At 33.1% G+C, this 25,316-nt stretch overlaps 3 protein-coding genes and 1 long non-coding RNA gene across 5 annotated transcripts in view; 2 read left to right on the forward strand and 2 right to left on the reverse strand.

The window, feature by feature from the left end:
- Positions 1–3,759: 3,759 nt before the first annotated feature.
- LOC116851542 (odorant receptor 67c-like) lies at positions 3,760–6,564 on the reverse strand. Its single transcript, XM_032831037.1, has 7 exons — positions 6,536–6,564; positions 5,854–5,960; positions 5,126–5,532; positions 4,713–4,812; positions 4,350–4,451; positions 4,089–4,247; positions 3,760–3,942 (listed from the first exon to the last, which is right to left on the reverse strand). Exons 2-7 carry the CDS (start codon positions 5,938–5,940, stop codon positions 3,871–3,873), a joined length of 927 nt encoding a protein of 308 aa, XP_032686928.1. The 5' UTR covers positions 5,941–5,960; positions 6,536–6,564; the 3' UTR covers positions 3,760–3,870.
- A 5,691-nt stretch (positions 6,565–12,255) lies between these two features.
- Positions 12,256–19,197, forward strand: LOC116851525 (odorant receptor 49b-like). Its single transcript, XM_032830989.1, has 6 exons — positions 12,256–12,549; positions 13,056–13,465; positions 14,799–14,898; positions 15,080–15,181; positions 15,765–15,923; positions 19,123–19,197. Exons 1-6 carry the CDS (start codon positions 12,256–12,258, stop codon positions 19,195–19,197), a joined length of 1,140 nt encoding a protein of 379 aa, XP_032686880.1.
- Positions 19,198–20,283: 1,086 nt separating this feature from the next.
- LOC116851544 (odorant receptor 49b-like) overlaps positions 20,284–25,316 on the forward strand; it is an 8,024-nt gene continuing 2,991 nt past the window's right edge. The window contains exons 1-4 of the mRNA XM_032831041.1: positions 20,284–20,577; positions 21,082–21,491; positions 22,894–22,993; positions 23,127–23,228. Of these exons, the coding sequence (XP_032686932.1) occupies positions 20,284–20,577; positions 21,082–21,491; positions 22,894–22,993; positions 23,127–23,228 (906 nt within the window). The remainder of the gene's footprint in view (positions 20,578–21,081; positions 21,492–22,893; positions 22,994–23,126; positions 23,229–25,316) is intronic.
- The window catches only part of LOC116851545, a 2,624-nt gene continuing 609 nt past the window's right edge, over positions 23,302–25,316 (reverse strand). The window contains exons 1-3 of one of the 2 annotated variants that reach the window (XR_004379602.1): positions 23,813–24,280; positions 23,523–23,633; positions 23,302–23,387 (exon numbers count right to left, since the gene is read on the reverse strand). This is a non-coding gene — a long non-coding RNA (uncharacterized LOC116851545). Of the gene's footprint in view, positions 23,388–23,522; positions 23,634–23,812; positions 24,281–25,316 lie in introns of those variants that run through there. The other variant, XR_004379601.1, reaches the window with a different exon arrangement.

Here is a 25,316-nt window from a genome sequence, read left to right on the forward strand (position 1 = left end):
CGGCGGAAGTCCGCGCGACAGCCAATCAATGTTGTTTTTCTATAATGGTTCCTGCACACAGGATGCGGTAATGCTTGCCGCGTCCTGTGTGCAGGAGCCATAAGAGCTAGAAGATTATTACGGAAAGTAGCATTACTGCGTCCTGTGTGCAAGAGCCATTAGACCAGCCGACTCTTATGCAGGATTCACACTGTATCCGACATACAACATTCGATATCCAATAGAAGAGCTTTCTAATAGAAAATTCAATTCTCCATTGGAAAACTGTTCTCTTATTGGATATCGGACGTCGTACGTCGGACGCGGTGTAAATCCTGCATTAGGGGCTGCTGCGCCGGAGGATCTGGCTCGGGGCGAGCGGGGTCAGCTCGAAGGTGAGCTTCATTAATTAACATTTGTAATTATAAATCCAACAAGATTGATAATTCTTTTGTTCGAAATCGAGAATTTGAATCGAATCAAAGATCGCATTAAATCGTAATTACACGCGGGGAGAATTTTTTCTGAGTAACATCACCTCTTGAAAAATTTTGATTTGTTCTGATTAAGAGATTTATTTGCAACGTCAAGAAAAAGGAAAGTGGAATATTCCAAGTGTGAAAGCATTTCAAAAAATTCTTTCAACGTGAAAAATATCGCGCTTATTTTTTTTAATCCTTCAAACTTCTTCACTCAAATCGATGCATAAATCTAATCGGTGAAATGACATTTTTCTGTTCCAGAAACGAAAGCAGAATGTAGCTATTCTGATCAGCGGTTTGGTGAGTCAAAACAAGAAACATATTGATAATAGAAAGACGAAAAGTCTTTCGATGTAGTGCATGCTTATCGGATCAATGCAATTTACTTTGCTATAGTTGTAGTATGTGTACGTGCCATCCAATAAAAATCACACAGCTCGAAACAATTGGAAGATCGCTTTTTCAAATAATAATATTAGTGATAATACATTTTTTACATAAATTTTCAAGTACTTTTCTCCTAATGTACATATATTTATTGATTAACATGGATTATTGATTGGTCGACGATTTTTGTCGAAGGAAATTTTGATTAATCAAACCTCAACACTATTTGGAAGATACTTAAAGTATTGAATATATGTTCTAAACATTCAAAATTTTGTAAAATTATTCAGTTTTATTGAATACGATCTTCCAAGTGTCGCAAGCAGTGCGCCAACGCGCAAAAAGATTGCGCCACAGAAAATGCGCAATCACATCACCCGCGTCATAGATTTTTCGCCGGCCGTTAATTTTCTCAATTTTCTCTCTCGCGTGAGTTTGAATTGCGATTATATTTCATGAAGTAGAATTTGTTATTAAGTAAAATTCGATATCGTGTGGCACCTGCACGAAGCAATCTAACGTGATTATATAAACTGCTCGCAAAATTAATGACACGATCGTTGGAAAATTTTCAGGTTTCAAATTTTCACTTAGAAAATCCGCGTTTTTCTAACGCGGGACACAATAAAGACAATGCTAGCAAACGTGCTTGATCCCTCGCAAAAAACGCGATGTACACAAGTCAGACATGCGAGCAGTTGTTTATTTACGCAGTATGCGATAAGTTCCTTCGAATGAAGATAGACGTCTCACGCGGTAACATTTTTTTCGCGTGAATTTTGAATAGAATCTTTATTTCTATCTTCACAATTTTCATAGTTTTCGATTTTTCATTCACGCTCGCGTTTGCGATTATTAATTTGATAGGTTTGCGAATTTCATCGGACCGTATTTGCAGAAGAGTCGCGAACGAACTTCGCAGAAATATAGCGAAGCTGTTATCCCCAAAAATATTGCGAAATTGTTTTCGTAAAAGTATTGGAGCTGTTATCCGCAAAAATATTGCGGAATTACATTGCAGCCTACTACGCTACTCCATCGAAACGTTACATTAGGAGTATTCCGTATCGTATGTGAAAATCTCACGCGATCCATATCCATTGATAAAAACTTATAATTTTTTTAATTGGATCATTCTTGCATAACAATGGCCAATTGAAATTTCGACTCGGGAGGCTTTCTTCTTATCGGATTATTTCTTGATGATATATCAAGAAACGTAAATCAATTAAATATCAATATATATCTACATATATATAAAATCAGTACAGTTGGATTCATAAATATCTTTATTCTTCGGTATTCTTTACGGTATCTAGAGAATTGGATTTATTCGAGTTGGCGCATCGTTTCTCAATAAGCGTGAATCGTGATTGTTAGTTACTGAAAGAACCGACAATTAACAGTCACGATTTACGCTTAGTGAAAAACAATGCGCTAGATTTAAAAAGTCAAATTCTCTAGATACCGGAAGTGTAAAGGCATTTATGAATCCTAATGTACATCGGTAAATAAAGATAACATTTTCTACGTCTTGAATCGTTTTAATCGCCTCTATATTATCGACGCTTAGCAAATTTGTCGTCCACTCCAGCATCCTCTTAAGCCGGGATTCGAACCGAGGTGTTTCAAGTCTCCGATATTATTCATATTATTATAAACTACTAATTTCAAAAAATAAAATGAATTGTGAGATAGTATCCTTTATGTCACCTTGATATCTTTAGTGGTTGCCGAAAAATGCGCAAAAAATGCAATCGGTAGTAAAAAGGCTGTCAGCGACATCGAAAAGTACGTACACTTCCATGGCTAACCGTTATTAATAGTATTATTATAGTATTAGTATTATTAGTATTATTGTAAATTCTGAATTCCAATAGGATAAATTGTGGAGAACTTTGTTTTCTTTGAATCACATCGATATCTTTTCTGGCTGCCGAGAAATAAGCAAAAAATATGGGCGACATATCTAAGCTTGTATATTTATTTATTGTTTTATATTGTCCAATTTCCAAATCTTTTTTCCTTGCAAAATTACGCAAAACGCAGCGCGAGAAAGATGAGACTGATGAGAGATGATCTAGTTTTGCGATAATATCGCCGCTAGCTCGCTTCGTGCCTACGTCGTGTAGCATCAGTGGTGAGACAAGAATAGAGCGATTGGACGTCTGTCTTTTTCTAACTTACTATCATTATATGGAAGTACAACGGGTACGAACTAGGTGCATTTTATCGTTACCACCGCGAAAATGCGTGTAACGAATGTAGTAAAGGCGCATTTTATTAGATAGCGTCTCGAAAATGCGTCTAGCTCTGGCCATTGAAATCAGGCCAGTGGCCGCTCTCATACTTCTCTCTGACGTAATATAAACTATAGATAAATGCGCGCATTGTGTAAAACGGAACACGATCTTAGTTGATCCACAGACAAATTAACTCTTTAAATATCACTGGTACCAATAGGGACCACTTAGGATCGGGCAGTTGAAACCTTATAAATGTACTATTTAGAGTGCTTTTGACAATATTTCATTAAAAAATGTTATTAGAATGTTTCATCGTGCGCCTTAGACCAAGTTCCACAACATCCGTTTAATTTTAACGACCAGTTAAGACCCAATAGTGATTGGTTAATTCTGATTAACTCTTCTTAATGTCAAATGCGATTGGTCAAGTCCAATGGAATAACCGGCCAGTTAAGTTAACTGGAAGTTATGAAATTGTGAGCCTTAAAGGGTTAACACATATATATTTTAGATAGTTTTATCTTCAGAAGCCCGATTCGTGACAACTTGTAAATAAGATGCGCATGCAAAAATCTATAATTCACGTTACATATACTATAGATTTTCGTATCTCACATGTGTATCTCACTCGCATATCATCAAGAATCGAGCCCTAGATGCTCCGTAGTCAATTAGTCCATTTGCATGTAACACTGTTTACTATTATTGAAATTATCTAATATAATAATTTATTTTCGAAGGTTGTCCAAAATACGCTCTTTCTTTGTTATCTTTGATTAGTTTACATCTTGATTACTTTGCATAAATACTCGTAGAGTCGTGAAATAGGAGAGTATAGTCGATATATACTGTAACAAACGTAATATGTTAATATTTTAATGTTGCTATGATTCAATCATTTATTATTTATAAACTATTATAGTTTTGATATTTTTTTTATTCTAGGTTATATGTGAATAATCAATATAACAATAATATTAAAACTTTTTTTTACCGATGCATAGTAATTCAAAGATAATGAGGGCATGATACCAGATATCGCAATAGTTGTTGGTTTTTGTGATCTCATCAAAATGATTTGTAAGCTTCTCTGTAGTTCTAATGACTGCCCGTACCATTTTATATCATAAATAGCTTCTCCCATTTTGCTGCTCTAGAAAAGAGGCAATGCGTATTTAAATGCATAACATGCAGAGTTAATGCATAACATTTTCTTTAAAATAAAATCATTCTTCTAGGGATGAAGTAAACTTACAATTTCAATTAAATGTTCTGCTGGCCAAGTATACATAATTACTTCCGATAATCCACTACAAGCTAAACTAATGCATTCGATCTTCATTGGCAATGGCTGATCCTATTTAAAATAATTCTTCCGGTACATTAAAATATTCCAATAAGAAATAAAAACGATATTACCATGTAGATAAATGTTTACCATGTAGATAAATATATAACTTTATATATTACTTGAAAATTAATATTAAATTATATATTACTTGTTTAATTATAATAGTCAGAACAATGTGACAGCAATGCTTTTAGGATCAAATAGTTAGTGTTTCACAACATATAATATTACATGTTACAATAATGAATAATAAAAACAGACACTTACAGTAATAAAAATAAGACCAATTATAATTAATCCGAAAGTACTAAAAGTTATAGTTATAAGTGCATAAGGACGTATTAAGTAAGCAACTTGTTCTGCATATCTAAAATAAATGTATCATATCAAGTTAAAATATCTCATTTTTTTATTAAAAACAATTTTTAATAATTTCTAGTCATTCGATATCATAAATAATGGAACTATGATATAATTTTCGTTTTTAATTTAGTTCTAAAAAAATGTTAATTATTTTGATTTTCAATAATGTAATATCGTAAATAGAAGCGTAGCAATCAACACTCAATATGTAGATCTGTTACATCAATATATATGTAATATTAATAATAATTTTGACAAATCATAATGAATATTTACTACATGCACAACATTTAATATTAATATTCAATAAATCTCACTTCAGCAATTTCTGATGTTCCTGAACACATTTCATTAAATCATAAATATTTGTAACTGCACGCAGCTTCTTTATTAGTAATTCAAATCTTGCTGATGTAAACAAGAGCAGAAACGCTGTGAAGAAATTCAGACATAGGTGCGCAGCAGTTTGTAGCGCACATATAGATTGGTGAATAAAAAGAATAGATCTAACCGGTTGGTGGTAAATATCGAATGGATATTCAGCATTTGTCGGAAATGGTTGATCCAGTGCGACGGGTGCAGCGATGATAACAAAAACGAATAGATATATACAAGTCATACAACCACCACAAAAGAACGCGTACTTGTCAATATATTGTTGGCAGATAGCTTCCTCGTCAGGTTTGATTAATTTACAAAAATTTTCCAATTCGAAAATGACTAACTGGAAGTCAATTATATCCACTTATATATACAAAACAGATATGTGCAATAATTAACATTATTCTGACATCTTATAAACAAAAAGATCTACATTAAATATACTTGTATTAATTACTTGCATACGATGAGAAGTAATCCTATATAACACAATATTGCATATAACATGCATTGTAGGACAGATAAATATTATCGCTTTTAACATAATAACAGGATCATTAAAATTGTTTTTAGTAGTATTTATCAGTCCTAGTATCAAGCCTATGTGTAAAATTACTGACGAATAATGATATAATGCCACGCAAATGATTTTCAACTTATTTACATCTTTTGGGAGAGGCCAAAACCAAGTTAAGAACAAACTTAATTTTATCATGTCGATTGTTTTCCTCAATGTTAATTTTTCTTGCATGGTTTCGTTAACATGCGTATCTGTTAAATATATTATTTATCACAAAAAATTTATCGAAAATTGGCTAACTTAAACAATTCTCATGATATAATAAATACCTAGATAACACAGAGAATTAAAAAAAAATTCGAAAAAAATTCAGTCGTATGTCGTATGAAAAGAATTATTTTTGCATCTAAAAATGAACTTAGAATCGATGACATACGACTGAATTCTTTTTGAATTCTCTGTGGTATTTGGGTATATAGACATAATTAAATGGACAAAGTAAGAATGTTATTCAAATTTAACTTAGTAAAAAATCCTTTTCTATTCTTTTGTAATCAATAATGAAAACTATTACTCATATAAATAGTTTGTGTAAGTTGCGTTTAATAAAAATAATAATAAATTATATAAAGACAAAATAAAATAGACATATATAAACAATATATAATAAATTATCCATGCTTAATATTACCACTTTTTACTGAAATTACTGCTTCCAAATGAGACATGGAATATTTTTTACTAATTTTTGAAGAAAATCTATACTTGTATGTTTAAATGATACAATCTATTATAAAAACACCAAGAATAATTATGAAATGCTCACAGATTTTGTAGATGGTTAATATAAGGTACTCTCTCGGTTATAGAACTTTCGTAAAATAAACGCTAGAACATCGTGCCACCTGGTATAGATCTATATTGTGTTAGCATCTATAGCACCAATATTAATTATTAAAGAAATGTAGGAAGTGTAAATACCAGATAAATTAATTTAATATATGATTACATTATTTTGCCACGGTATAACTCATCCGTTTATGTCAGAAAATGCAGCTTATAGAAAATCATCTTGCTAACGTTTATATAAAGCGAATATATAAAATGAAAGAAGAGTAAATTATAGGTCATGGAAAGTATTAAAGTGCATCAATACGTTATAGAATAGCAATTACTTTAGATATCCAGTACTCGGAATAAAATTTTCCATAGCAGCTTTAGTCACAATAAAATGTTTCAGAAGTAAAGAGGACATTTTATCTATCGTGTGTAAACTATATAAGCGTATCTAAGGTAATTTTTTGTTGTAAGAAGTTAGTTTTTTTTTTAAATGTGTTTTATTTCTTCTTTTCATAAGGATATAGAGATCAAAAGTATTTGTCTTAATATTTTTACATACTAACTGTTACATGTGTTACATATAAATTGTTTTATGAAAAAAAACTCGAGAGAAAAAAAATTCATAAGATAAAACTTCTATTAAATATATTAAGTTGTTCTTATTGATCATTGACGATTATGTAAATGTGATAGTATATAATTTTTTATCTTAAGAGAGAAATTATTAGAAGCGCGCTGACATCAGAAAATCTGTGAAGTGCTATATTTCAATAAGAACTTTATAATTATTAAAAAAAAAAACGCCTCACATATTTTCTAATGTCATTGATCCTAAGGCTGTAGCCCGCTGGTCGAGCTGGAACAACAAGGAAAAGTAAACATAGCGTCCTTGAAAATTGCCGTGATTGTACAAGTAATTCCAACAGTTCAAACAAAATTATATATTTTTTTAAAATCAATAGTTCGAGTTTTTATCTTGGATAACATTTTTTAAGGGTCCAGAATTTTTTCAAGTTCACCGCTGGAAATATGCTTAGTTTCAAGATTAAAATTTCGATATTGTCATTTACTAAAGTAATGTTAATCTTAAAATCCAAAATATCAAAAAGTTACGTAAATACTAAACATAGGCAAATTTTACCTAACGCATTTTCATTTGCTCAACTATTCATGAACTATTTCATTTTATTCATGCTAATTTTCTTAAAAATGATCAAAATTTAATGCTTTTCTTTTAATCGATGTAGAAAATATCGAGAAATATGAATCTATTAATGTTTTACCGATTCAATGAAGTTGAAAAAAGTTATAATAGAAAAACAAAATATATTTCTAAGAACGATAAGATTAAAAAAATTTTTCTGGATAAATTTTATCCACGTTTAGGATTTTAAGGCTAAATAAAAGCAGATAGCAAACAAGAGGTTCCAGAATTTTTGCACGTGTTCGGCATGTCCTTTGAACTATTCTGGGATTTAGCATTTCCTGGTTATACCCAGGATTATTTTAGAATGTCTCGTGCTATTTAGAAATTTAATTTTGCCTTATTGACGAAAAGCATTAAATATATATAATCCATGTGTTTGTAAAATAAATATCATTAATAATACAAAAATATAAAAAATGTAGCTACGTATAAATAATTTAAAATAATTTAAAGAAAATTCATGAAAGATGCAGAACAAACACGGAAGTCAAAACGTGAATTCCTCCATGCTGTGGAAGTCTAAAATATCAAATATAATATTGTGTTTCCTGATATAAATAAACAAAGAAAGCGAAGATAGCAAATATAAATAAAGCAATAATATAAATATAAAAAAATGTTATATCTTTATTGTCAAAATATTTTAGTGAAACTAAGGATGCGTTAGCACAATTCACTATATGTATATGAATAAATTTTTGTTGTTAGAATGAATAATATCTAATGAAATTGTTAGACAATATGGCAAAAATGCTTCAATTACTTGCATATTCTATAATTTAGCGATTTTCCTCCTCTCGCCTTCTTTAGAAGTGTATATTCATATAAAAGTATAGAAAATAATCCTTAGGACTATCTCCTGTGGTTTTATCCTAAAGTTATCGAAGACGCTATATTCTATGAGTATAAAGTGTCAGAACTATACAGGATGTCCCGGATTACTTTCACAATCTCGGATTGAGATGAACACAAAAATCCCATACCGATATTCACAATAATAGTCGAAATATTAATTAGATAAGATTGGTGAATAATCACGCGCGATATGGTAGATGAGCTGCACCATCTGTGCACCATGAGTGGCACCATCTGTCGCTGTATACTTATACATTAAGTCAAACTGAACAAAAAAGTCTTCTACCATTTTGCAAGTGACCACATAGATTTTTAGATATTAAAAAAAATTAAAGCAATTAAAAAAAATTTCTACATGATTGTGTATCATAATATATAAATTTTCTTTAATTAATATCTAAAAATCTGTGTGGTCATTTGCAAAATGATAGAGGACTTTTTTGTTCAGTTTGACTTAATGTATAAGTATACGACGGTAGACGGCGCTACTGCAGCTCTTCTACTATAGCGCGCTTGATCATTCACCAATCTTCTTTAATTAATATTTCGACTATTATTGCAAATATCGCAAAATGGTATGGGACTTTTGTGTTCATCACAATCCGCTCTACGTCCTCACGAGAGATTGTGAAGATGATCCGGAACATCTTGTATATTACATTAATACGTGCGATACTTTTATGTGCTTTGTAATATTCAATTACTAGCGTATTTTATAATTTAGCAATCTTCTTCCTTGCATCAACTTCTCTTCCCCCCTCGATGTGTATTTATATAAATATACAGAAAATAATCCTTAGGACTATCTTCTACGGTTTTATTGAAGACGTTGTATTCTGTAAGTAAAACATCAGAACTATCTGTTATATTAATGCGTCCGATATTATTATGGACTTTGCAATATTGTGAATAATAATTCTTAATTAATAGTTAAGATAATTAATGAAAATTTCCTCTGTTATGTATCTGTCTACCGTATCGTTAAAAATTTTATAAATTTAAAAAATTTTTTTGTAACGTATAATTCGACGTATGTGTGTGGGATTTAATATAAATATGATAAAGAAACAGGCGCTAAAGAAAGTGATCAACATCATAAAATTAAATTTATTTGTAACTAAGCCGTTTCCAAAAGATGTAATTAAATTTAAAGTTGTCTGTGCGGGTCTGTACTAATATATGTGTTTGATTTTATCGTTTGGCATAACCTTAGGAATGACGAATACAGTTAGAAACCACCTCGATGATCTATTCACTATAGCAAAATCTCTGATCCTTATGTATCATACTAATTACATGATTTGCAATATTGTGAACTGTTAGATTTATTTCTATCATCTACAAGTAATTAATATAAACATATTTAGTGCCAAAATTTTTAGATGTTTAGAAAGAAAAATCAATTTTAGAAAGAAAAATCAAATTTAGAAAGAAAAACCAATTTTATCGTTATGTGTATCCTGTATCAAACATCATACTTATTGGTTGAATTTTTTTGGATAATTACAATAATCTGTTTAAATCTAATAAAATTTATCAAATATAAATTAAATAAATTTTTTCTTCTTTGCATGTTCTGCAATTGCACAAGCAATAACAATAATACTCTCACACACACAATAAAATAGACAAATTGTTTTAAAATTATGATTCTACTAGATGCGCAACTAAGTTTCCGGATTTTTTTGATCAATAAAAAATGGAAAATTTCAAGAGAAATACAAAAAATGGTTTATTCAAAGTATCGTCCCTCACTAGCTACACATTTTTGCCATCTCTCTGGCAATACATGAATACCGCGGCGATAAACGACGCGTCTTTGGACCGAAACCATTCATCCAACCAATTTTGCACTTCTTCGAAATTGGCCAAGTGTAGCCCAGCTAAGCCATGCGCCATCGATCGGAACAAGTGATAATCGGAAGGGGCCAGGTCTAGTGAATACGGCGAGTGCGGTAGCAGATCCCATTTCAGCGTTTTGATGGTGTCTTGGACGATGGAAGTGCGATGGCACGGAGCGTTGTCGTGCTGCAATATCACTCGTTCGTGTCTCGTGTCTCATTCTGGCCGTTTTTCGAGCAATTCATGGTTCAAATTGATCAGTTGTTGTCGGTAGCGATGCCCATTGACAGTTTCGCCCGGTTTCAGCAGCTCATAGTACACGATTCCTTTCTGGTCCCACCAAACGCAGAGCATTGTCTTCTTTCCAAAGCGATTTGACCGTGCCATCGATGTTGATGCTTCGCCAGGTGAAAGCCACGATTTTTTGCGTTTGGGATTCTCGAAATATATCCACTTCTCATCGCCAATAACAATTTGATGCAGGAAACTCTTTCTTTCATGCCGCAAAAGCAAAATTTCGGAAATGGCTCTTCGATTTTCCATTTCTCAGTCAACTCATGCGGCACCCATTTTCCTTCCTTTTGAATTTTTCCCATGGCATGTAAACGTTTGGAAATACCTTGGCGAGTCATGTTTAATGCCTCTGCAAGTTGATCTTGTGTTTGCGTATCATCTTCATCCAATAACGCTTGCAGATCGGCGTCCTCAATTGTTTTTGGTCTTCCGGAGCGCTCCTTGTCCTTAGTGTCGAAACCGTCACTTCTGAAGCGTTTAAACCAATCTTCACAGATAGTTTTCGATGGTGCATGTTCGCCGTAGGCCTCCTCAAGCAAACGACGTGCTTCAGCTGCATTTTTTCAAGTTAAAGCAGAAAAGCAAAGCTTCCCGCAAATGCTGTTTATTTGGCACAAAACTCGACATCTTCATTGTTAGAAAAAATATTTTTGCGTTGCGATATATGTTGGTATTATGACTGGTTATTGTTGACAGATGTCCAAGTTATAAAAGAAACACAACTTTAGACATGTATGTCGACTACATGTGTCGTTAGCGCCATCCATGTGTGAAACCCGGAAACTTAGTTGCGTACCTAGTACAAGTATTTTTTATATTAAACATTTTTTAACACTGAGAATAATAAATAGAAAATATATAAAAATATTTTTTATTTAGAAAATATATAAAAATATTTTTTGCTTAGAGTTCTTTCTGAAAATAGCAAGAACTCACAAGTGCTACAAAAAATGTAATACAGTTAATTTGAAACAATTTAATACATTTTGTGTAAAACTGATTCAACACGAAAAGAAATGATAAAATAAGAGCCCTACCACAGTGAACATCACATCTTTGGCGAATTCCGTTTAATGTTATACATACTTGTTAATTTCTTGCTTCTCTGCATGATATAAAGGTGAATATTATAGATTTAATACTATCCGCGATTATCGTGCAAAACAATTTCCCATAACAGTCGGTGCATCACTATATTTCTTTTTACTGTACATCTCAAGCTTTCGTAATATGCGTTTTATAAGTATAACATTTTTAACTATGCCGAGGAAATAGTCGAATAGACTAAAGTGTATGCCGCATAAATATTCAATGAATACAATATACATCTCTTTTCATAACATTATTACGCGTGCGAATGACAAGGTATATTGTGTAATCATGCTGTTACACATTAAATATTTATATATTATGAACCAGCATTAGAGTGTAACTTCGACAGAGAAAATATAACGTAAGAAGCAATTGAGAACGAATGTAGGATCCGGAATTCTTACATTGGTAAAGTTATGGCAAGGAAAATAACTCCAAAAGTGGCGGTTGTATTTTTGAAAGTTACGATCGCTTTATGTTTTTCATGGCCTCCTCCAAAGACCGCTAGTAGATTTCAAGTTATACGTTTCAAAACTTTGCGTTTCTTGTTCTGCATGAATGTGACAGTATTGCTTGTGCCTGTGATATATACTTTTTATAATAATGACTACGATTTACCGAAACTAACGAAGCTGTCGTGCTTACTGGCAGCTTTTGTACAAGTCCTTCTGGAAGTAACACAGTTCGCTCTACAATATGATCGTTTACAAGTAAGAGAAAGCAACTTGAAATTATATCAAACTAATCTTGAGTAAGTCCCCAATCCTATTTTATTCGATACGTCGCGATGAAGATTAAATAAGTTTCTAAAATGATTTAATAAAATAATTTTAATTAAATCATTGTCGGTAAAAACTTTTTATGTAATTTCATCAGTTCTGTGTCAGTGATTTGGTGAGTAAAGCTGTATTTTTGTAAAAACTGTCCTCGTGATCCATTTTTCAGATTCGACGTGTCTGATACAATTTTCAAAATTTTTTCCAAAACTTAGATCGTACAAATTAAAGACAGTAATACTTTCCACTTTAGATGTAACGATCTATAATATTACACACAACTAGCGTTAAGCGTATTTGTTCCTGCAGTCGATCGGGCATTACATGACTGTAACCAATGCAAGATGCAGTGCTTTCACTTAAAGTGGAAGACTGCTGTTTTTGATTGTACAAACAAGATATTATGCATCCTATAACCGAAAGACTGCGTAAAATTGCAGGATTTAACTTCAGAGATGGAACATAGTTTCGAATGCGCGGAAGCGCATGAAAAAGACGTGTATCAACGATACGTCAATAAGTGCATGCCGTTTTACGCAGCCTCTACACTCTCAGTTTTTCTCACCGCGGTTGCAACCGCAGCTATGCCACTAATAACGGTCAATCAGACTTTTCCGACAGAAGCAAGGTATCCCTTCGACGTGGAGCGTGAACCGATCAGGACTATTATCTATGTGCATCAGTTCATCATCGTTTGGCAGTGCTTTTCGGCTGTTTGCCTCGGCAGTTTCGTCGCTATTCTCATATGGTTTACCGCGGCGCGCTTCGACATCTTATCCCAGCAATTTCGCGCAGTTAACGGAACTCGTGAAATTATCATATGTATACGGCAGCATATTAAATTGTTGAGGTAACAGAATGGCGTATGAAAAAATATTTTACATTTATATGTTTTCACACACAAGTAGAATATGTTCTGAGTGTTATTTCAAATCATTGAAATAACATTTTATTTCAAATTATTCAAATGTTATTTCAAATTATTCAAATTAATTGCTCAAAGTTAGTGATGACGATGAAATATCGATGATATATGAAAATATCGATATATTAAATCGATATTTTCTGTTGCACGAAATCCGTACAAATACAAATATTACGTGTTCAAGCCTGTTTGGACGTGACTTGTGGTTTTTTTGGAATATACATTAAATCATTTTCAAAGATTATTAAACTTCATCTACTAACGGATAATAACGATACAACAAACAAATATAATATTGATCAACGGATTGCCGTTGGATATAAGGCTTTGTCAATTTCTTGAAGCTAAATGCTGGGAGAGAGAAAAAGAGAGAAAGGTGGAGGAGAGGGAGAGTATAGTTGCAGGTTAATGAGATCTGAGATTCATGAAATTATAATTATTTGTCAAGACCGATGTCAAATATTGACAAGTCCGACTGTTAAGTAAAGACAAATGTTAGTCTAAATTTCAATTCAGGAATTTCTTTATCATCCACAAGTTCGTTAAACATACGTTACAATTGGAAAAATCCCACATAGAGTATCCGACGATACATATAACATCGATACATATGACATATAAAATCGTCCTACCTTGGAAGATTTTATACGTGTAGATTAGATCAAATTGAACAAAAAATCCCTTTACCATTTTGTAAATGAATACGTAGATTTTTTAGTTATTAATTAAAGAAGATTGACTAATAATTACGTGCAATCGTCTTCGAGTTTTCTTTAGTTAATAACTTTAAATTTATATAGATATTTGTAAAATGATAAAGAATTTGACATACCTGTAAATATATGATGCATCGCTGTTCGCGTCCTGACGTCCTGTCTTCCCGATTCAGCATTCTGCTTCCTGTTGCTTCGCTGGGGATTCCCTCATTGCACTGAGACTTACACCGGGATCGGCATTGACACTCGCGTAAATACGACAAATCGATCAGAGAAAACTGTGTTAATTAATACGATTCCGATTTAATGTTTCAAGAGTTGGCGGAATATTTCAATCACTTACGGAAATGATAACGCACAGATACACATTGGACTGACATGTTCTGACACACTGATGTATAATGATCCTTAGTAACATATATTGATTTCATATACACTTTCTAAACGTATGTAACATTTCATGACTCGTTTGTAAAACGTTTCACAAATGTTTCTGAACGATACACGTTACTTGGGATAGCACGAAATAATCAATCTTCCAGGTACGCTCAAGAGGTAATCGTTGCGATACGCTCAGTTATGTTATCGATAATAATTATTTGCACATGGGCGTTTTTAGCCAGTGGTTTAACAATTATAGGTGTGAGTATTCGTGCTGTCTAATCTAGCATCGCTATATTTTTGACTCCTAAAAAGTGATATAGAAAGATCAGAACAACGCACTTCTCAATAAAATTAAAAGATAACTTTATACGAAAATTATAAGATAACTTTTTACGAATATTTGCGTACTTTACTCATCTCAGTATGCTCATGTTCACAGCAAAGTACGTTAGCAGACAAAACGCAATTCATGATTCTATTAACAGCTGCACTTATGGAAATGTATGCGTGCGCGTGGCCGGCCGATCACTTGATGGACGCTGTAAGTTGTATCTCAAAAGCATAAACTTATGAAAGACATCTGAAAGATGTCTAAAAGAAAAAAGATATTCTACCTTTTTCAGTCTTCCCTTGAAGAACAAAAAATCACGATGACGTGATATTTGTGAAAATATTGTGAATTTTACTCATTTGTGCATCTTTCAGCGATATCTGTAAACAAAACATGGCGTAGGAAGAAATAATAGTTTTTCAGATTTGTTGTAAGATCTAAATATTATCATACTATCATCACGTAAAATATCAAGTACTACATCAAGATAAAAAATATATAAAAATCAAGAAATATTTCCTTGATGGGTACCATTAACATATTTACTTAAATCTACATTCTCTTTATTTAAACCAAATATTATTTATTTAAATCAGGTAAATAATATTTGATATAAATAAAGAGGATGTAGATTTAAATAAATATATTAATGGTACTCATCAAAGAAATATTTGTTGATTTTAATAGAATTTTTCTCTCAGTGTATTTTCCGATTAATTATTTGATATAAGATAGAATACTCTTTAATGATTACTCGATTACATCACTTTGAAATTTATGCATTGTTTACTAGAGTACCGATGTTGCACAAGCAGTATACGATTCATTATGGTATAATGAAAGTGTTACCTTCCAAAGAAATATATGGTTTATCTTACTGAGGAGTCAAACACCAGTGGCCATTTCAGTTTCCTCCTTTCTACCAGCTATATCGTTGAATTATTACGCGTCGGTAATATCTTCGTAATCTGCCATTCTTCCTGTACATCGTCTATAGAGTTACTCTAAGTAGAGTTTGGCCATGACTGCAGCCAAAATCCTACAAGAGAGAAGAATATATTTTCAATTTCTTTGTCTATTTCTCCTTAAATCTGTTGCAATAAGATTACTGTAATTGAATATTGTGTGGGATTTGATAAAACACGGACAAATCAAAATTTGCTTCCTCGTGGCCAAATTCTGCTTAGAGTTACTCTAGAGTAACTCTAACCATTCACGGAATGCTACAACCTCTTGCGAAAAATCAAGAATTATAGATATAATCTCGTGTTAAAATAAAGTATATAAAAAACTAAAATGAACACTAGCCTCTGGCAGAAAATGTAACATTCTGTAAGACGAAAATCATCTCTAAATAGTATCGCTATTTTTATCTCACTAACATACTAAGTACGAGGGCTGTATGATAAGTACCCGTGTTAGGGAAGGAAAAGCATTTAAAAAAATTTTTTTTACTTATTTTTTTTACTTATTTTTCAACATAGTCTTCTTTCAGCTCGATACCCTTAATCCAGCGATATTTCAACGTTTTTATACCATCCAAAAAATATGATTTGTCGAACTCCGCAAAATAGGCCTCTGTTTCGGCGATGACTTCCTCGTTTGACGTGAACCGCTTTTCGCCAAGCCATTTTTTCATGTTTGGAAATAAATAGAAATCGCAAGGGGCCAAATATGGAGAATAGGGTAGATGAGACAGCAATTCGTAGTGTAATTCGACCAGTTTTGCTATGGCGATTGCGAACGAATGAATTGGTCATGAAGCGTTGTCATGATGAAAGAGCACTTTTTTCTTCGCCAAATGAGGGCGTTTTCTCTTCAATTCAACGTCGAATCGACCCAATAAATTAGCATAGTTTTGTCCCGTGATTGTCCTTCCCTTCTCCAAATAGTCGGTGAAAATGATGCCTCGCGAATCCTAAAAAACGATGGCCATGATCTTTCCGGCTGATGGAACCGTTTTTGGAGCAAGTTCGCCGGGTGAAGTCCACTGTTTTGACTGTTCTTTCGTTTCTGGCGTGTAGTGATGGATCCATGTTTCGTCAACAGTGACGAAACGTCGCAGAAACTCTTTCGGATTGCGCTTAAACATGTCCAAACAGTGCTCCGAAGTTGTCATGCGATTCCGTTTTTGTTCCATTGTGAGCAAATGCGGCATCCATCTCGCCGATAGCTTTCTTATGCCCAATTTTTCGTGTAGGATATTTTGTACGCGTTCAATTGAGATATTTCAATGTCAGCAATCTCTCTGATCTTCACCCGGCGGTCTGCTAACACGATATCATGGATTTTGTTGACCATATCCTCCATAATCACCTCAATCGGACGATCTGGACGCTCTCCATCAAAAACGAATGTTCGGCCACGCTTGAATTCATTGAACCAATAACTGATGGTAGTCATCGAAGATGCATGGTTCTTATAAACGGCATGCAACTTCACTTTGATTTCCTCACATGTCTTCCCATCTAAAAAAAGAATCGAATCACTGATCGATATTGCACTTTGGTAATTATTTAGTTTAGCGGCCTCACCTCCGATTTCGATGAAAATAGACTCAATCGATGCGTTTTTGCATATCAAATAACTTTTTCCTATGACAAAATCGTCGCTCTCTACTGCGAAGCGAGATATTAATAGATAAAGTTGAGGGCGTGTTAGGTTAGAAAATCTGTCATACCATCTATCTCTAGCTATGTAACTGGAGGGCTTCGCCCCCCAGCCCCCCGTAACACGATAGGGTGGGAGTTACAGTCTTTTGTGAGAAATTCACTCTTTAGCTTAAGCATAAGAGACTATAGCTCCCACCCCCCGTGATAGGGGGGTCTGGGGGGCGAAGCCGCCCAGTTACATAACTAGAGATAGATAGTATGATAGATTTTCTAACCTAACACGCCCTCAACTTTGTCTATTAATATCTCGCTTCGCAGTAGAGAACGACGATTTTGTCAGAGGAAAAAGTTATTTGGCATGCAAAAACGCGTCGATTGAGTCTATTTTCATCGAAATTGGAGGTGAGGTCGCTAAACTAAATAATTACCTGCACTTTTTCCATGGTTGTAAACAAACACAAACTTGCCCACTTTCAATAGTTATCAAAACAAAATTACTCGATAAATCTGTCTGAAATTTTGACTGGCGTCATTCGAAAAATGGCGTTAAACGATGGTATACAGTAGTCACTCTAATCAGTTTGCACAATGCGCAGTTTCGTCAAGATCTTGCGAAAAAGAGAGATATATTTTCAATTTCTCTCTTTGTCTATCTTTTCTTAACCTAACCCAACCTGCCATAGACGTAGTGTGATTGGATACTGTGTGGGATTTGACGAAACATAGCGGACTCAGAAGGTTCTATCTTATAGCCAAACTCTGATTATAGAATCTCTAATATACCCAGATAGCACAAGATCTCCTGAGGACGTCCTAAGGACGTCCTGAGGACGAAGAATGTCCTCAGGATGCCCTCAGGATGTCCTCTGGATGTCCCCTGGACATCTGTGCTATTAGGGATATTGTAGAGATCCTATAATCCGAGCCATAAGATAGAACCTTCTGATTGTTCCGCTAATGTCGTCCACAGTATCGTATACAGTATCCAATCACAGTACGCCTATGACAGTAGGTTAGGTTAGGTTAGGTTAAGAAAAAATAGAGATTGAAAATATCTTTCTCGCAGGTCTTGACGAAACCATGCGTTGTGGTCAAACTTTGATTAGAGTGATTCTAGTATACAAACTTCGAGTCAGTGACTCTATCAGTCGTTAAACACGGGTACTTATCATACAGCCTTTGTAGTACATGTACGCGTTATTTTTTCATTGAAAAAAAAAAAAAAAAGTTAAAATAAAACTTTATTTTTCCTAAGCTTTTTGAATTTTCCTCAACGTGAAATTAATTACAGAGTAGAATGAAAATTACTATAAGTACGCATTTTTGTTTAGCATAAATTTTTTAAAATTCGTAAAATCTTAATTGCTTTATACACTTATTGCATTTTTTATACTTTGATATTAATTAAGTTCCAACGTGTTCCAACAAGTTCATTAGTCAGTTTTAATATAATGTAATTCATTACAATTTAGCATGTCCTTGTTGGAAAATAGTCGTTGAAGTGGGAAAACATTGACGTTATTATTTTACATATTTCAGTTTGTATCAACAGCTTTCTCTTATTTAATGACATTACGAGTAGTATTTCTGGAGGACGACGCAACTAAAGATTAAATTTCACAGTTGCATACATTTCGCGCGAAATAGTATTACTAGTAAAATTAATTAATATTAAAATTACTAGTAAAATTAACTTAATTACTAGTAAAATTAACTTAATTTCTAGTAAAATTAACTTAATTACTAGTAAAATTATAATACTGTTTTGTACAAAAGAACACAACCAACATGTTGTTAGCCAAAGCGGAATGATAGTTATATTTATCTCTTTAAATAAATGTTAATTAATGTATAAAAAATTATAAATGTATTAATTAATAAAGATATAAAAAATAAATATAATGTCAAAATGTTAACTGAAAAGTGAGAATTGATTAAATATATATTTATCAAAATTTTTAGTGGAATCCTTAAATAAAGCGTCTATAAAAACCAATATATTGTTGGCTTTTATAGTCGTTTTATTTTTGTATTTTAGTTGAATATCACAGTGATTTGTCTAATTAAAAAATTTTGCAACTTGTACATACCGAAAGTGTGGGTGCTTCAAACAGAAAAATTTTGAAAAATGTGTAATACAGTGTTAATTTAAAACAATTCAGTAAAATTTTCTATAAAACGAATTCAACATGAAAAGAAATAGCAAATAAACTATACCACAGTCTTTTATAAAAATGGCGATTTCCGTTCAATGCTATATATATTGGTCGTGTTGCTGATTTTTGTTTCTCTGTATGATACAAAGATGAATATAATAAATTCAGTACTATCCACGATAATCGTGCAAAACAATTTCCCATAAAAATCGATACATTATCATATTTCTTTTTACCTTACATCTAAAGCTTTCGTAATATCCGTGTTATAAATAAGTATACCACTTTCAACTACGTACCGACTAAGAAATAATCGAATAGACTAAAGTGTGTGCCGTATACATATTCAATGAACACAATATACATCTCTTCCCATAAAATTGTTACGCGTGCAAATTACAAGGTATATTGTGTAATCATGCTATTATACATTAAATATTTATATATTATAAGTTAGCAATAGAGTGTAACTTCGACAGAGAAAACATAACATAAAAAGCAATCGAGAACGAATGTAGAATTCTTACATTGATAAAGTTTGACTATGGCATGGAAGATAACTCCAAAAGTGGCGATTGTAGTTTTGAAAGTCACGACCGCTTTATGCTTTTCATGGCCTCCTCCAAAGACCGCTAGTAGATTTCAGGTCATACGTTTCAAAATTTTGCGCTTCTTATTCTGCATGAATGTGATAATACTGATTGTGCCTGTGATATACACTCTTTATTATAATGACTATGATTTAGCAAAGATAACGAAGCTGTGGTGCTTATTGGGAGCCTTTATACAAGTCCCTGTGGAAATAACACTGTTCGCTTTACAATATGATCGTTTGCAAGTAAGAAAAACCAATTTGAAACCATATCAAATTGATCTTGAGTAAGTTTCCCCAATCCTATTTTACTCCATACGTCGCGATGAAGATTAAATAAGTTTCTAAAATGATTCAACAAAATAATTTTAATTAAATCATTGTCGGTAAAAACTTTGTATTTAACTTCTTTGTCCGTTTTGTGTTAGTGATTTGGTGAGTAAAGCTGTATTTTTGTAAAAACTGTTCTCGTGATCCATTTTTCAAGTTTGATGTGTCTGATACAATTTTAAAATTTATTTGTAAGCTTAGATAGTACAATTAAGGACAGTATTATTTTATACTTTAGGTGTAACAATACTACACACAACCAGCGTTGAGTATTTGTTCCTGCAGTTAACCGGGCTGTATACTACCGCAAATCCAATGCATGATGTAGTGATTTCACCTAAAATGAAAGATATTACTGCTTTTGATTGTACAAACTAGATATTATGTAGCCTATAATCGAAAGACCGTGTAAAATTGTAGGATTTAATTTCAGAGATGGAACATAGTTTCGAATACGCGGAAGCGCACGAAAAAGACGTATATCAACGATACACGAATAAGTGTGTGCCGTTTTACGCATTCTCCATATTTTCGGTTTTTCTCACCGCGCTTGCAACAGTAGCTGTACCTCTGATAACGGTCAATCAGACTTTTCCAACAGAAGCAAGGTATCCTTTCGATGTGGAGCATGAACCACTCAAGACTATTATCTTTCTGCATCAGTTCATCGTTGTTTGGCAGTGCTTCTCGAATGTTTGTCACGGGGGTTTTATTGGTATTCTCATATGGTTTACTGCAGCGCGCTTCGAGATCTTATCCCAGCAATTTCGCGCAGTTCGCGGACCTCGTGAACTCATCACTTGTGTACGGGAGCATATTAAGTTGTTGAGGTAAAAGAACGGTTTATCAATATGTATTTTGCACTTGTAAGTTATTTCGGATGTTTTCACACACAAGCAAAGTATGTTCAGGCAGCGTATCACGGTTCTATGTGAGAAGTGAAAATGCGAAAAGTAAATTCACTCGATGTTGACTAATGAAATTATTAATATTTTAGCAAATTCGCTCACTTTTTGCATCTTCATTTCTCACACAGAGCCGCAATAAGCTCCCCGGATGTTATTTCAAATTATTTCTTATAATTATTTGTCAAATAACAAACGACTGCAAACATTGGTTTAAATTCCAATTTAGGAATTTCTTTATCATCGACAAATACGTTAAACATACATTATAATTGGAAACATTTTACTTTGCATGTCCGACGATGACATATAAAACTTTTGTGTACATGTAGATTAAGTCAAATTAAACAAAAAATTCTTCTATGATTTTGTAAATAATTACGCAGATATTTTTTAGTTGTAAATTTAAAAAATTTTCCAACTGATCGCATGCGATTACTTTAAAATTTTTTTATTTAAGAACTCCAAATTTACGTGCAATATGATAAAGGATTTGATCTACCTGTAAATATGTATATGATGTATCGCTATTCGTATCCTGTCTTCCCGATCCAGCATTCTACTTCCTGTTCGCCGCGAATTTTTACATTGCACTGAGACTTACACAGGCACTAACACTCGCGCAGATACGACAAATCGATCAGAAAAATCTACGTTAATTAACATGATTCTGATTCAATGTTTCAAGTGTTGACTAAATATTTCAATCACTTAACGGAAATGATAACGCACTGAACCGACATGTTCCGACACATTGTTGTATAATGATCGTTGGTAGCACATATTAGTTTCATATACATTTTCTAAACATACCCAGATAGCCAAACTGCGCGAACAGATTTCAAGCAGAGCTTGCTATCAACTTTTGATGGCAAATAGATAACAAATTTGATGCAGGATCTGTTATATCAAATCTTGCTGCCAATATCTTGTCGCCAGATATGCGGCAGAGCTTGTTGTCGGATAATTGCTGTAGATTTGCAGCAAAAACTGCGCAGAGCTTATAGCGATTTGACGGCAGATTGACGGCAGAAACCGCGCAGACCTTGCTGCGCTGCAAGTTTTGCGTGGTTTTTGCTGCAAATTTGACACCAATTGCCCGACAGCAAGATCTGTCGCCAAAACCGTAGCCTAATGTAGACACAGATGGCTATGGTTTTGCTGTGGGTTTTTGATCAAATTTGCTGCCAATCTGTGCGCAGTCTGCGCTCAATTTGCTTACTGGGTATGTAACGTTCCATGACCGTTTGTAAAACGTTTCGGAAACGTTTCTAAATGTACGTTTCTACGTACTACTTGGGATAGCACGAAATAATCAATCTTTCAGGTACGCTCGAGAGATAATCGCTGCAATTCGCTTAGTTATGTTATTGATAATAATCATTTGCTCGTGGGTGTTTGTAGCCAGTGGTTTAACAATTATAGGCGTGAGTATTTGACTCACTATAAAGTACAAAAAGTACAAAAAGGAGATCAAGACAATGCAATCTTCAATAAAATTCAAGCATAACTTCATATGCAAATATTGGCGTACTTATCTCAGTATACATATATTCGCAGCGAACAACGATAGCAGACAAAACGCAATTCATTATTCTATCAACAGCTGCACTTATGGAAGTCTTTGCTTGCGCGTGGCCAGCTGATTACTTGATGGACGCGGTAAGTTATATTTCGGACAGAATAAACTTCTGAAAGATGTCTTAAAGATGCCGAAAAGAAAAAAAAAATACATCATACCTTCTTTTAAGCGTTTCTTTGTGTGTTTTCGAAGTTTGTGCTGTCGGGGATATTTAGTTCATTTTCCTTCAAGTTACGTAGCTGGGAAAAGGGGACTTGGTTTACAATTACATAGATATAATTAGGTGGAATGAAATATCCCAAATATTTTGCAGAAATATGTCCTTGGTGAATTACGTCAAGGTTTATGGTATTTTGATAAAGTAACTGCCTTACCTCACAAGAGGTTGTTGTAACATTTTCTCTTGAAAATTTATTGTTGCATTATTCCCAATTGTGGCAGAAGTTCCTCGACTGCGCCATGTTTGTGTCAACTTTTGAATATTACTGAAAAAAAGATAAAATTGACTTGTTTATACATATAATCATTATCAATGCATCATTATCAGTATATCATTATTCACTCTTACAGAATTTTTTCTTATGTAAAATACAATGATGAATACTGTCCTTATTTATAATTCTTGTGTATCACATTATTTTGTAAATTATGTGCATGTACTAACCCGTCATTTTCTAGAAAGTCATGTCAGCTTCAATACACCAAAAAATAATAGGAAAATAATTCGAATTTTAATATTTTTATATTTGTGAAAATATTGTGGATTTTACTTATTTGTTTATCCTTCAGCGATATTTGTAAACAAGCATGGCGTAGAAAGAATAGTTTTTCAGATTTGTTGTAAGATTTTAATATTATCGATAATTGTTCAGAAGAGCTACCTCATCTCCGATTTCGGTAAAAATAGACTCAATCGACGCGTTTGTGCATGCCAAATAACTTTTTCCTCTGACAAAATCGTTGCTCTCTACTGCGAAACGAGATATTAATAGACAAAGTTGAGGGCGTATTAGGTTAGAAAACCTGTTATACTATCTATCTCTAGCTATGTAACTAGGGGGCCTCCCAGACCCCCTATCACGGAGGGTGGGGGCTATAGTCTCTTGTGCTTAAGGATGCATCTGAGATACAATCGGTGACAAAAGTGCTTGAAAAACGAAAAATTTGAATATCTGCTTCAAACGTATTGTAAACCTAGTGATAAGTGATATAAATAGTGGCTAACATAATATATTTTTATTTAAAAAGTTATTTTTTACTTTCTCAACAGTTTATTACTTTTATTTGCTTTTCTTCACCTTTCTATAATAAAACTTTTGGCAGGGAAAATGCCCTGAATTCAACTTTAGAACATTAAATTTCGTGTTTATTTAACATCAATATCCATCAGTGCAAAGGAGAAAAAGTAATTGGAATAAGTTAAAACAGGTAAATATGCATTGTCTGAACAATAACTATCAATATTATTTATTGTTATTATAAATATTTAATGAAAAAAGTTAAACGTAGCAACAGCGTACCATGTAGTTTGTGGCTTGTATGTTGGCAGTAATGCACTGTCCTGGCAGGTTAGATGAAACAATAAAAGCTTCAAATTTTACACTTATCCTATTGTTCATCGAAATTATTTAATTTATATTCTTGTCCTCTGCATGAAACAATGCAGACAAAACAAGAATTTACAACATAACTTTATTATACTGATTTATAGGTTATTCATTTGACATTAGTTGATTGCAACATTACCGCATTTCCAGTTACTAACTTCTTATGACAATCGCAAAATTGTCACAAATAAAAATTAATTTCTATGAAACCGTTATGAAAACTAATCAAATTCCGCAAATTCCGCAAGTTCCGATAATTCAGGATTTATATGTATAAAAATACTTAAATTTTTGGTACTATTTTTTCTATACGTTTTTACTCTTCACATTCAGGAAAGTTGCTTTTGCCATAAGAACACGTGTAAAATTAACATAATTACTCTTCAACGGTTTAATGAATCGACTTGAAATTTTTTTAGTATATTATAGATAATTAAGAAAAAGTTACCCAAAGTTTTATCAAATAGGTACTATTTTTATATAGCTCAGATACATCCTTAAGCTAGAGTGAATTTCTCACAAAAGACTACAGACCGTGATAGGGGGGGGGGGGCAAGAGGG

The sequence above is a fragment of the Odontomachus brunneus genome, unplaced genomic scaffold, assembly GCF_010583005.1.
Source record: "Odontomachus brunneus isolate Ranch 3 - 2012 unplaced genomic scaffold, Obru_v1 Obru_scaffold_177, whole genome shotgun sequence".
NCBI lineage: Eukaryota > Metazoa > Arthropoda > Insecta > Hymenoptera > Formicidae > Odontomachus > Odontomachus brunneus.

Bases quoted from the DNA above. Each gene is read 5' to 3' on its own strand.
- LOC116851525 (XM_032830989.1), top strand. From the start codon at position 12,256: ATGGCAAGGAAAATAACTCCAAAAGTGGCGGTTGTATTTTTGAAAGTT. The intron at 14,899-15,079 runs GTGAGTATTCGT...TCATGTTCACAG, and splicing joins GTGGTTTAACAATTATAGGT to CAAAGTACGTTAGCAGACAA. The intron at 15,924-19,122 runs GTAATATCTTCG...TACATATTTCAG, and splicing joins CGTTGAATTATTACGCGTCG to TTTGTATCAACAGCTTTCTC.
- LOC116851542 (XM_032831037.1), bottom strand. From the start codon at position 5,940: ATGCAAGAAAAATTAACATTGAGGAAAACAATCGACATGATAAAATTA. The intron at 5,533-5,853 runs GTAAATAAGTTG...ATTGACTTCCAG, and splicing joins TTTGGCCTCTCCCAAAAGAT to TTAGTCATTTTCGAATTGGA. The intron at 3,943-4,088 runs GTAAAAAAAAGT...CGTTTGTTACAG, and splicing joins CTTTGAATTACTATGCATCG to TATATATCGACTATACTCTC.